The sequence below is a fragment of the Acinonyx jubatus genome, chromosome B4 (genome assembly GCF_027475565.1).
Source record: "Acinonyx jubatus isolate Ajub_Pintada_27869175 chromosome B4, VMU_Ajub_asm_v1.0, whole genome shotgun sequence".
NCBI classification, from domain to species: domain Eukaryota; kingdom Metazoa; phylum Chordata; class Mammalia; order Carnivora; family Felidae; genus Acinonyx; species Acinonyx jubatus.
In genome coordinates, this window is record NC_069387.1 from 134,320,225 (window position 1) to 134,332,252 (window position 12,028).

General features: G+C 58.0%; 1 protein-coding gene across 4 annotated transcripts in view; it reads left to right on the top strand.

Moving 5' to 3' along the window:
• The window catches only part of PARVB (parvin beta), a 99,384-nt gene that overhangs the window by 44,033 nt on the left and 43,323 nt on the right, over window positions 1-12,028 (top strand). For all 4 annotated transcript variants that reach the window (XM_027070510.2, XM_027070511.2, XM_027070509.2 and 1 more), the window contains exons 2-3: window positions 5,919-6,008; window positions 8,777-8,847. In XM_027070510.2, coding sequence (XP_026926311.2) covers window positions 5,919-6,008; window positions 8,777-8,847 — 161 coding nt within the window. The remainder of the gene's footprint in view (window positions 1-5,918; window positions 6,009-8,776; window positions 8,848-12,028) is intronic.

Sequence of the window (12,028 nt, forward strand, 5' to 3'; positions counted from 1 at the left end):
TCCCTAGGAGGCAAAGCATCGTGGAAATGACACCCTTAGAAAAATGGCAGAAAATGCAGTTGTCACTCTTGAGCTCCACAGGCCGAGGCTCACCCCCCTCCCCCCCCCACCGTGAGGCCTCTGGATCCTCCGCGAAGCAGGTGAGCCCCCAGTGGGCTCCCTGCACCCCGTCGCGGCAGGCCTTGTGCTGTGGTCCCCCTTCCTGCCCCCGCGCCCCTCACGGAGCGAGAAGCCGAGAAGCCTCTATGCATTCAGACCTCTGCCTCCCTGACCGTGACCTTCCTCCGTGAGCCAGCAGCTCTCAGAGTTGGGCTTTTGCAGTCATGTCAAAGGGGAAAAAAACAAGGTGCCTAAAAGCATTTTTTTTTTTTTTCGGGGAAAGAGCCTGGGTATAAATAAATAAATGAAACCCATACGAAGGAAAAGATTTAAAAAAAAAATCAAAGATGAAGCCTTTGCATTTGGCCTGGGGTGTGAGTGGCAGGCTTTTTATGAGATAGCTTTCAAGTGTTGAGGTTGTGGTTTTCAATTGTTGTTCCTCCGTTTTATGTGCTCCTAATTCCAGGCAGGAGAGGTGGAGTTTTTTTTGTCTTTTTGTTTTTTTTTTAAGCCTTGCCCAGTCCTCGGGTGGGGTGATGGAAAGGGAACGGGGCTTTGGAATCATGCCTTCGTGCATCGATTCAACAGATGCTAAAAGGCGAGCGTTTATGGAGTACTTCCTGCATGCCTGCCCAGGATCAGCTCGGCGGCGGCCGAGCCGGGATCCGAAAGCGACAGGAGGCTTCTGTTGTGTTGTTACCCAAATGCGAAGGCCTGTTGTGTGCACGGGCTGAGTTAGCACTGGTGTGGATGGGGGCGTATGGTCCAGGAAAGAGAGGGTTCTAGGGCCGTGTGATGTGAGCCAGGCAGAGGGGAGCCCGGGGTGGGAAGGGAACACCCAGGAGGGCTTCCTGGAGGAGGTTGCCAATAAGCTGAGGCTTGAAGGTGGGGAGGACTTAGCTGGGCGTAGGGAGGTGCAAGACCAGGTTTGGTCCTGACCCTGGGGCTCACGGCGGGGGGGGAGGGCGGGGGGTGTATGTCAGGTGCATTCACAACGAGGAGACTGGGGCTCAGCCAGGACCCGGCCACTCCCTCCCGCACTTGTTAGGAGATGAGATGAATGGGTGGCATGGAAGGTGCCTGGCCCATAGTAGGTGCTCAGGAAATGTTAGCGGCCCACAGTCCACATCCCACGGACAGTAAGAACATGGATAATCCGTTCACTGAGGTCGCAAACCGGTGACCCTTCGTTGGCCGACAGAACTGGAATGATTTGCACACGTTTATAAATTGGGAGATTCCACACTAAACCCTGAATTTCGAGCCTTTTTGAAAGCTCGTGACGCTGGTGACTGCTCTCGGCCTGCCCCCCACCCCAGGCCGAGCGACGGGCAGCCGCTTGGCTCTGTCTCCTGACCCGGGCTTCATCCTGTCCCCCAGGCTCCCGGCATCTCCCCAGCCCTGTGTCCCCTGTCCCACAGCCACGCGGTCACCCCCGCAAGCTGAACTTGGGTGCCGTGCGAACCTTGGCCATCGATTTCCTCCTGGTTGGCTGTCAGGCTTGGTGTGGACAAGGGCGTTCACTTCAAAACAGTGATGCACACTCAGGAAATCAGTGAGTCCCCAGCCTCGTGACACGGAGCCCCCATCCCTTTGAATGTCCACACCCGTTATACACCCCAGACGCTGGCCCTCCCAGGCCAGCGGAGCTTTCTCCGTGACTCAGGGCAGCTGGCAGTTTGCATCTTTGAAGCGTTCCACTTTCTGGCACATGGACCAGTACTTTAGAAACCAGAACATTCCAGGGATCAATGGAAAGCCACTAAGCTGGCAGAGTAGGGTCCTTGGGGAAAAGCCACCGAGGTTCAAGCAGAGCCCCTCCTTCCAAATGTCAGACTGACCGTCGGAGGACGGTAACACATTCAGACAGAAAGGTCCTCCGTGACGGGGCCGTGTCCCTTGGGGAACCCCGTCTGTGAGGAGCAGCGGAGTCCTGAAGAGGCGTCTGTGGATCCCTGCCGTGGCTCATGTCCACGTGGCTGCCACGTTGGGCTTCCAGAATCCCGGCTCTGATGTGTCACCCGTATGCTTTGCAGAATCAAGATCCAGATTCTTGATTGTTCAAGGCTGCACCCAATTGCTTCCTCCTACAAGAAGCCCTCCCTGGTTCTTCCTGGGACGCCTCCCCTCTTCCCTCAGTGCCTCAGAGCTTGTGCTGTGAACCCGGAGCCGAGCATTCATGATCTCGCTTATTCCTCAGAACCCCTGCGAGGCGGGTACTGCCACCGCTCCCACATTACAGACGGGAAAACTGAGGCTTAGCAAGGCAAAGGGACCCACTCCAGACCACGGGCCCGAGCGTGTGGTAAAGGGAGATTCCAACGCCGAGCTCTGTGGGCACAGCCCCGGGCTCATAACCGCCGGCCCTGTCCTGTCCCCCCCGGGCTCTGAGCACAAACTCCTTTGGAATGTGAGTCCTCGAGCCAGACAGAGCCTGGGTCGTTCTGCGAGAGCGTTTCTCGTTTATTAAGGTCGAGAAATCTCGGGTCCTGTTTAGTGTTATCTTTGATGTTCAAGGGCGGGGTGGAAACTTCTCTGTGTTCATGTGACCCAGTTTCTGTGCTTTGAAAATGTGGTTCCTTTCTCTTGCCCTGCTCCCTGTGTCTTTGAGACCAGGCGGCAGGGCCCTCTGGAATCATCTCTGTGTCCACGTGCTCTGGCTCACACCCTGTGTCCCGGTGGGCGGACGACCCGTGTGGCGTCTTTCTTAGAGGTTCCACGGGCTCGTTGTCGTGACTCACCTGTGTGGCGCACCTGTGTCCCAAAGCCCACCTGGGCCACCCCCCACTGACATGAATCCAAAGCCTTTTGTTCTCCTGGGCTGTGAGCATAACCACGTCTCGGGCGGCCTGGACCCCAGCGGACCTCCTTGGCCTCTCGGTCCTTCTGTGATGTCGGCCTGGGAAATGGGATTTAGGAGCTCAGGGTCTCTGCATACACCCACAAGTATGCGCCTCGTGTATACGTGAGGACTTCCTCTGAAAGAGCTCTTTTCCTCTTTCCTTTTTCTGCCTCTGAACCCGACGGGCTGGTTAAAATGGCTTTTGTAACTCGTTACATAGTAAAAAAACAATTGCTGAAACTGGGCGGCTGTTTTCTCGGCTGGCCTGGGCGACCGGTGGGCGTCATCTTCAGAGTATTGCTGGCAGAGTGGGGGTGGGGACTTCTCAGAAACCCACCTGAGCACCCTTTACGCGTCAAGGTGGTAACATTTGTCTGGATCTTGCACGGAGTCAGGCTAAGGGCTTGCGGGTGAAAAGACGGCTGTGCGTGGGGCCAATTCCTAGGATGCGCCCTGTGGGGGTCGGATTAGGTCGTGTGCATGCGAGGGGCCGACCGCGGGCAGACCTCTGACCGCGGGCAGACCTCCAATGTTGTTGGCAAAGCATTCACTTTTGCTTTCCTCTTTTTTCTTTTCTTTTCTTTTCTTTTTCTTTTCTCTTTCTTTTCTTTTCTCTTTCTTTCCTTTTCTTTTCTTTTCTCTTTCTTTTCTCTACTTTTTCTTTGTGGTAAAACATACATAACATCAAATTGATCATTTTAACCCTTTTTAAGTGTGCTTTTTCAGTGGCGTTCATTCCATTCACAGTGTTGTTGTGCAATCACCACCCTCCCATCTCCTGAAGCTGCTTTTTCATCGGGAACTGAAACTCGGTCCCTGTTAGGGGAACTCCCCCTCCCCCCACCATTCCACTTCATGTCTCTGGATGTGACGACTCCTCCGGGTCCCTCACTGTGTGAGTAGAATCATACAGTGTTTGTCCTGTTGTGAGTGTTTCAAGGAGCTGATGCCTTCCAGGTTCACCCATGTGGTAGCTGGTGTTAGAATTTCCGTCCTTTTTTTAAAACTTTTTAAAAATGTTTTGTTTTAATTTATTTTTGAGAGAGAGAGAGAGAGAGACAGAGTGTGAGCGGGTGAGGGGCAGAGAGAGAGAGGGAGACACAGAATCCGAAGCAGGCTCCAGGCTCTGAGCGGTCAGCACAGAGCCCAACACGGGGCTTGAGCCCATGAATTGTGAAGTCGTGAGCCGAAGTCCACTGCTCAACTGACTGAGCTACCCAGACGCCCCCTTCCTTTTTTTTTTTTTTTTAAGTTTATTTATTTGCGAGAGATGTGAGCAGGGGAGGGGCAGAGAGAGAGAATCCCAAGCAGGCTCTGTATTGTCAGCACACAGCCTGACGTGGGGCTCGAACTCTCCAAACTGTGAGATCATGACTTGAGCTGAAACCGAGAGTCCGACCCTTAACCGGCCGAGCCCCCCAGGCACCCCAGAATCTCCTCCCTTTTTCCGGGTGCACAGCATTCCATCATGTGGGTACATCACATTCTGCTTCATTCTGTCACCCCTTGCCGGGCACCTGTGTTGTTGGCCACCTTTTGTGAATCGTGCTGCCGTGGAACATGCGAATGTGAAAGTTGACCGCGTAAAAAGCCTCGCCTCAGGCTCTTCACCGGTGTTAGAAGCCGGCGACCTGGGGCCCCACTGCTCTTGCCCTTGTGCGGGGCGGAGGGTCGGCTGTCCGCGGAGCCCGCTGTGTGCCCGGCTCTGGGCTGGAGACCTGGTGTTCATCATTTCACCCTTCCAGGGGCCCTGACATTTTGGGGAAACAGGCTCAGAGGGGTCACTGGGTCTTGCCTGGGTCACAACACTAGCAAAGTTGGGGGGATCCCCCCCCACCTGCCTGCCCCAAAGCCGTCAGGCCCTGTCCCCATGCTACTTACTCTTCACATGCCCGGGATCGGACGTGTGGTTGGTTCACAGCGACTGGGGTATTGAGAGAGAATGCGTGAGAACGTTTCGCAGAAGAGAAGACCTGGGCAAACCGGTGACCGATGGAGAGGCCGGTCTGTGGCATGTGATGGGGACGGTTGCCCAGTGTCCTTAAGCAGGGCTGTCAAAGCGGCAGGTGCCCAGGCCCCACCCATTGAATCGGATCTTGCGTCTGGAGGCTGGAGTCCCAGGAGCAGCCGGGCGCCAGAGGAAACATAGTGTGACAAGGGCAGGGGTGTTAGTCCTGGGGGTCCCCCATGGCGGATGTGACTCCAGGCATTCTCCTGGAGGGCCTCTAGTGTGGGGAGCGAAGGATCCTCTAGGATCCGAGCCCTGTGACTGTAAAGTGCGCCCTCTACCCAGCACGTGCACGCGCGCGCACACACACGCGCACACACACACACACTCACACACTCACACACACAGACACAGGCTGGTGCTATCTAGACCCGAGGTCATGGTGCCTCCAGCTCCAAGCCTGTGGTCTGGTTTGTTGGATCCTATTGTGTGCTCTAACACCACAACCCTGGCCATTACCTGCTTGTCAGCTTTCTGTCCCCTTGAACCTGGCCGTCGACAACAGCGTTGCTTTAAATTCCGGACTTGCGTGTGCACGTGCTGGGAGGGGCCTGCACCCCCAGATTCCGCGGCTGAGGACACAGCTCTGCCGGGAGCAGAGGGGCGCCCGCCTTTGTAGGCCCCGTCGCTGTGATATTCCAGCTTTGTCCATCTCAGCAGCCGTGGGAGGGTCTGGAAGCATCCAGAAGCTTCCGTGTCTTACTCATGTGTTCCAAAGAGCAGCGAAAACAAGACTGGCAGGGCTTGGTGGGCCCGAGAAGTCCTTGGCGAGAGGGAAGAGCCGGGGGATGTATTCTCGGTTCGGAGCATTTTCCCTCGGACTCTTTCTGGGCAGCAGGCCATTTAGGAATGTTTGTTAAAGGCTCGGAAAACAGGAGTTGATTCCTCCCTGTTTCTGCTGCCGACGTGCGAGGCCACGGAATTCTGTTCTCACCAACCCTTGTTTTCCTCTCTCTTCCTGCTCCACAGTGAGTGACCTACAGGAAGAAGGCAGACATGCCATCGACTCGCCGATGTCCCCTGCCTCGGTGGACGTCCACCCGGAAGACACTGTGCTAGGTAAGGCGGGTCCCGCCGGCCCCCTGTCGTGAGCGAGCTGGCCTTCCGCGGCGTGTGCCCGGGGTTGGTGAGGCTGACAAAGGGCACCGTCGGTCGGTGTGGTCTGCAGAGATCTCACATCATCCCAGCTGGCGTTTGAGAGACGGGGCTCCTGGCTCAAGGTCACGTTTAGAAAAGGCCGTAGGAAAAACTACATCTTCCTCTGAAAGTTTCCGCCTCTCTGATCTCAGGTGTGGGCTTTGTTAGTATTTAAGTACGACGAGGCCCACAGATCAGGGGCTGACCACCCCCAAAACGATGGCCTGTTACACGCACAGTTCCCGGGGTGGGGGGGTTCCTGCCAGGGGTGGCTGGGAGGCAGGAGGGGAGAGCGGGGCGTTTCTCTCCTTGCGGGAAGGGCTGGGTGGGGCAGGGTAGGCAGGTTTGGCTCGGCGAGTTGATCATCCGTGGGCTCCAGAGGCTCTCTGGAGAGGTCTGTAGCCGCCCCCGGGTGATTAGGGACCTGTGGGCAGGGGGTGTGAGAACCCAGTCGAAGAGGTGGCTGGGGATGGGCTCCGGGCTGGTTGGTTTGCCCAGAAAAGGCAGTCACGGGGGACTTGTTTGCCATCTTAGGAACTGGCCAGCCCGGGTAGGGGCAGTAGTACCTCTAGGTCCACAGGCCCCGAGGTGTCACAGCATTAGCGAATACACAAAGGAAGAAACGTAATTAGTACACCCCCATCTGTGCGCGAGCCCGAGCTATCCCAAAGCCACGGGCTTGCTAGGGAGGACCCAGCGAGTGGCAAGGCCCCTGCACCCACCTCCTTGGGGCCACGTCACAGCCGGCACTTGAGGAGGCGACAGGCGACGTGTTTTTCTCAACGCGCGTTTTGGGATCTGATCAATCTGAGAGGCCGTTGTGGAACATTCCGTGTATTTCCAAACCCTGCTTCAAAGGGAAGTCCTGGTCGGTCCCTCCCTCGTGGGTTCCACGACAGGGGCAGGCCAGCGGGAGCTTGTGGAGAAATGCAGACACAGGTCCAGCCTGGCAGGCCTGAAGCCCAGTGCTGGACGAGCCCCCTGAGATCCTGCTGGGGTCCACTGTGGCCCCTCTCTCTTCTTGGAGGAGTGTCACCCCTCACTGTCCTGCTGTTGGCTGTCTTCAGCCAGGCTGAAGTTGCTGTCCAGGCAGATGCTCCCGGGTGGCCCTTTCCAAGGGGGACGCGGGGACTAGCTCGTGGGTCCGGAAATGAGCCTGACGCAGAACAGGGTTCTTCACCTCGGCACTGTGGACATTTGGCACTGGGTCATTCTTCACTGTGGGGGCCCGTCCTGTGCGTTGTGGGTTTGAGCATCCCTGACCTCTGCCCACTAGATGCCACCAGCTGGGACGACCAAAAACGTCTGCAGACATTGCTATAGCCCCCCTGGGGTGGTAGAGGGACAGGAGGGCTAGAAGGTTAATCGGAAACATCTGTCAGGCTGTTGTTTTGTTGATAATGCCTTGAGCTTGCCTTTGCCTGGGCCCTACCCCTCCTGTTTTGCCATCTTTATAAATAGCTGCTCTTGGGCAAAGGAGTTGGTACCCTTCGGTTTGCTTCGTAACATTCTACTGGTCCCTGAAGCATGGGTGACCTCGATGAGGACTGACCTTGTTAGCACCTGGAACCGAGGTCTGAAGGCCAGAGGGGTTGTGGAGTGGGGGGAGAGGGTGTCAGATGGACAGCGGCATGTACCGAGGCCCGGCGGCAGGCAGTGGTGAGGCTTGCTGAGGGGCAGGGGCAAGCTGGGAGGGCTGGGGTGGAGAGTGCCTGGGACAGCTGGGGAAGCCAGGCTGCAGAGGGCCTTGGAGGCCACGGGGAAGGGCCTGGCCTTGGTCCCAGGAGTACCAGGAGGCTGCTGAGGGCCCTAGCAGGGACATCACGAGGGACCCCTGTGTGGTCCCCCGTATGTCACCTGGAACATCCCTCTCAAGCATCAGATCTGCACGACTCCAAAAATAGTTCTCCACTTTGTCACGTTTTAAAATTTCCTGCTGTGAAGCCAGTTCCACTCAAAGCCGTTTCGTTCCCTCCGGCACGGACTGGGCCCCAGGAGCCTGGTCATTGTCACCTGTGTGTCCTGCGGGCCCACCCCTGCCCGGGCCCCGAGGCCTCCCTCCCCGCTTCCCCCGCACGCACGCAGTCAGCCGTGCCTCCCACACCCCCTCTCCTTCCGGGCCCTGGTCGGTTTCGTTCTGGTTTGTGTCTGGCCCCCGTGGATCTTCCTTATTGTCACATGAGTCCCTCAGGGGCAGCTTGCTGGGCCCCAGCGTCCTTCGATCAAGGCCTGAACATGGAGCGAAAACAAGTGACAAGGAAACAGAACAGGGATGAACACGTTTTATTGTGAAACCTCACCCACCGTCACCCACACTTATTTTTGCTATTTTTTCCTAATTTTTTGGTCCGTACTGTTTCACGTAGTGGTGAGCTTTCTCAGTATACGTATTTATTAACAGTGGCTGCGGGGAGCTCTTCCCACAGATCCGATCCGGGCCGTGTGCGTGCCGTCCTCTCCCTTCGTCCCCAGCCAGGGGCGGCTTCCTGCTTCCCGTTCAGGAAGGGGCCGGGCCCATCCACCTCCCAGAAGTCGGCTGCCCGCTCCGGCTCGTGTGACTTGATGTGGCACGTGCGGGGCCAGTGGCTCTCTGCTCTCAGTCCGTCTGCCCCGCTCTGTGCGAGGGGAGCCGGCCGTCCCCGTGCCCCCGCACGCCCACTAGTGCTGACCGTGACTCTTTTCCCCGGCAGAGGAGAATGAGGAACGCACAATGATCGACCCCACGTCCAAGGATGACCCCAAATTCAAGGAGCTGGTCAAGGTAAGGAGCGTCTCGGTTAGCACGTTCCATTCGCGCTGCTGGGCTGCATCGGGGGGCGGAGGGTGAGGGGCTGAGCCCAAAAGATGGTCCCCGGGGTCAGGGAGGCAGTGATGGCAGGGTGGGGGGGGGGGGGGGGGGTGGCGGGCCCGGGACTACTTCTGAGCCACGGCGGTGCCTTCTGCGTCCTCCGCCTGATTTTCTGAGCTCCGGCTCAGCGGTGAGGCTGTATTTGTGGCATTTGTGTGTGTCCTTGTGTGGACTGTGGTTTTGACTGCTCTGATCTAAACCACAACAGGGCTTCAAAAGGCAATCCTTCTGACTTTGAGCAAAGGCTCGGGGCGCTGACAGCCTGCTCCCCGCCCCGGGAGACCCGGCTCCGGGCTGCCTGGGCAGCCGTGGAAAAGGTTTCTCTTCTGCAGCTCGAGGTCGGCTCGGGTGACCCCCCCGAGGCGCTGAAAACACCGTGCACGGCCAGGCCACAGACATAGTCTATTAAAAGCGCCCCTCAAACACGTTTCTCCACCTCAGCCTCCGCCGTCGGACCCGAGGTGCCTGCTACACGGCCGTGTTCTCACAGGGGCTGGCGCAGAATAAAGAAAACCTTGGCAAATTGTGTCCTTTTAAAAACTGACCTTGAAGATGTCCGTTTTAGGACCCACCCCCAAGTGTGGATTCTTAACAACTTAAATGGCCTAGTTTATTTTTTTGAAGAATTTTTTTCTCCCATCCCACACAAGAGAATTGGTGAGAAAAGTGACCCTCTCTTTCAGCCCCCCAAGACGTTATTACAGGGGATGTCGAGGTAGTGGAAAGGGTTCGGCTTCTCCGGAGAAACGGAACCAACAGAATAGATCCATCCGTCTCTCTGTCTGCCTGCCTGCCTGTGTATCTCTGGGACGTTTATTGTGACAAATCGGCTCACACGATTAAAGTCCCACACTCTGCCGTCTGCAGCCGGAGACCCAGGAAAGTGGGTGCTGTCGTTCCAAGGCCAGCGAGCCAGGAGAACTCAGGACAGGGGTTGATGTGCAGAAGAGGATGATTCCAGCCTTCCTCCACCTTTTCGCGCCATTCGGGCCCTCCTGTGGATTGCGGGAGGTCCCCTCTGCAATGGGGAGGCTCCTATGCTTTGCTGGGTCCTCCAATTCAAATGCTAATCTCTTCTGTTAACACCCTCCAGGAAGGACGGAAGGAATGTTGAATCAGACCTTCGGCTGCCCAAGGCTCAGTCCTGCTGACGCTTAGTATTAACCACCACTGGGCTTTCTCCTTCTCTGACATGTGAGCAAAGCTTGAGAGTTCACAGCTTGAAACACCCCCAGGGGAGCCGGTGCCCTCCTCCCTTTCACACGGGGACAGAGAGGAGAGGCACCCCGCCCCCCCCCCCCCCACCAGCTTACCGTGTGTGTTAGTGAGGTGCGCCTTCACTAACTGTGAATTAAGCTCCGAATCTCCACAGGAGATCGAGCAGCGACTGGGTGTTGTTCCAAAGCCGTGGCCAGCTCTGTGGTGCCCCTGCCTCGCCCCCCTTCTGGTCACTCTTGCTGGTCTGGGGTTGCGTCCCCCGGCAAGGGAGCAGCAGCGAGCTTGGCCCCGGGCGCTCTTTCTGGGCAAAAGGGGCTCGAGTGCAGACGTAACGCAGGGGTCTTGGTTTGAGAGAGGATCCTGGGATGCCCGGGTGGGCCCAGTCCCGGCACAAGGGTCCTTAGAAGACGGGGAGATTCGACCACGGGTGCAGATACAACCTGATGATAGGAAAGCAGGTGCTGCATTGCGGGCTTGGAAGGTGCAGGAAGGAGCCGTGTGCCAAGGAGTGCAGGCGTCGTCTGGGAGCCGGTGAAGGCGAGGAGACGGATTCTCCCCTGGAGCCTCCAGAAGGAGCTGGCCCTCCCACCACCTTGACCTTAGCCCCGTGGAGCTGATTCTGGACTTCTGACCTCTAGGGCTGGAAGGGGATAATACGCGGGTACCGTGGAGGTCATTTGTTAGAGCAGCCATAGGAAACCTCGTCACCAGACTACGTCACCTCCCTTCCCCAAGGTGCCTCCTCCTGGCTACGGCTGCCGGTTCGTCCCCCAGTCCCCCTGGGTCACTCTGTCACTTCCTGGAAGGGCCAGCCGCGAGACGCTTCGATGTGGCCGTCCCGCCAGCTTGGAGCACACGTGCCAAGAGATGGGCCATTTCCGGAAGGTTCCGCCTGCTTTCAGGCTGCAGGCAGCATCTCGAGGCAGGCTTGGGGGCGTACTTTTTACTTCCTCAAGCGTTTTCCAAATAAGCGTTAACACGGCAAGCGGGACGGTGGCACTGGGTGGGCATCGGCGAAACATTAGCTGCCGTGGTGGAGTGTGGAGGGGCCGGCGCAAAGTGTTCGTTCTCACTAACTGCGGCCCCCCCTTTTTTTTTTTAAAGTCTATTTATTTTGAGAGAGTCAGAGAGCAGGTGGGGTAGGGGCAGAGAGAGGGGGACACAGGATCTGAAGCAGGCTCCGTGCCGCCCGCACGGAGCCTGACTTGGGGCTCGAACTCGCAAACCTGAGCCGAAGTCGGATGCCCAACGGACGGAGCCCCCCCAGGCGCCCCGGTAACCACAGCCTTTTTGACCAGAGTCGCGTGTGGGTGGCGGCGTGGGAGATGCCTGTGCTGAGCTCCGGGCGTGTGGGGTGCTGCGTGTGGGGCCCGCGCGTGTCCCTGAGTCGGGGTTCGCTTGCGTCAGCACCCGCTTCTCCTGGGAGCAGCGTGCGAGTCCGGTGAGGGGTGAGCCGGGAGGGTCACCTGCCGTCCTCTCCTGGGGCTGGAGGCCGGGACCGTGGCCTGCCCTCGAGGGCCAGCAGCCTGGGCCGCGTCGCCTCCCAGCTCCCCTCTTTGCTCCCCGTGCTCGAGCCCCCGGCCTCTTTGCTGCCGAGCACGTGCCCACCCGGGTGTGAGGTTAGAGCCGCCGGTCCCCCGAGCCCACCCTCGCTTCTGACGCCAGTTATAAGTTTGGGGTCCCCAAGGCGACATGGAGGTTTGACCCCAGAAAGACTCGCACAGCTCACGGAGCGCTGCCGTGCTCTCAGCCGTGCTTCGTCACGGTGGAAGGACACAGGTTAAAACCCGCCGAGGGGGGAGGAGCTCAGGGCAGGCCCAGGAGGGCACCGTCCACTTGCCTTCTGGCGGCATCGAGGACAGCGTCACTTACTGGC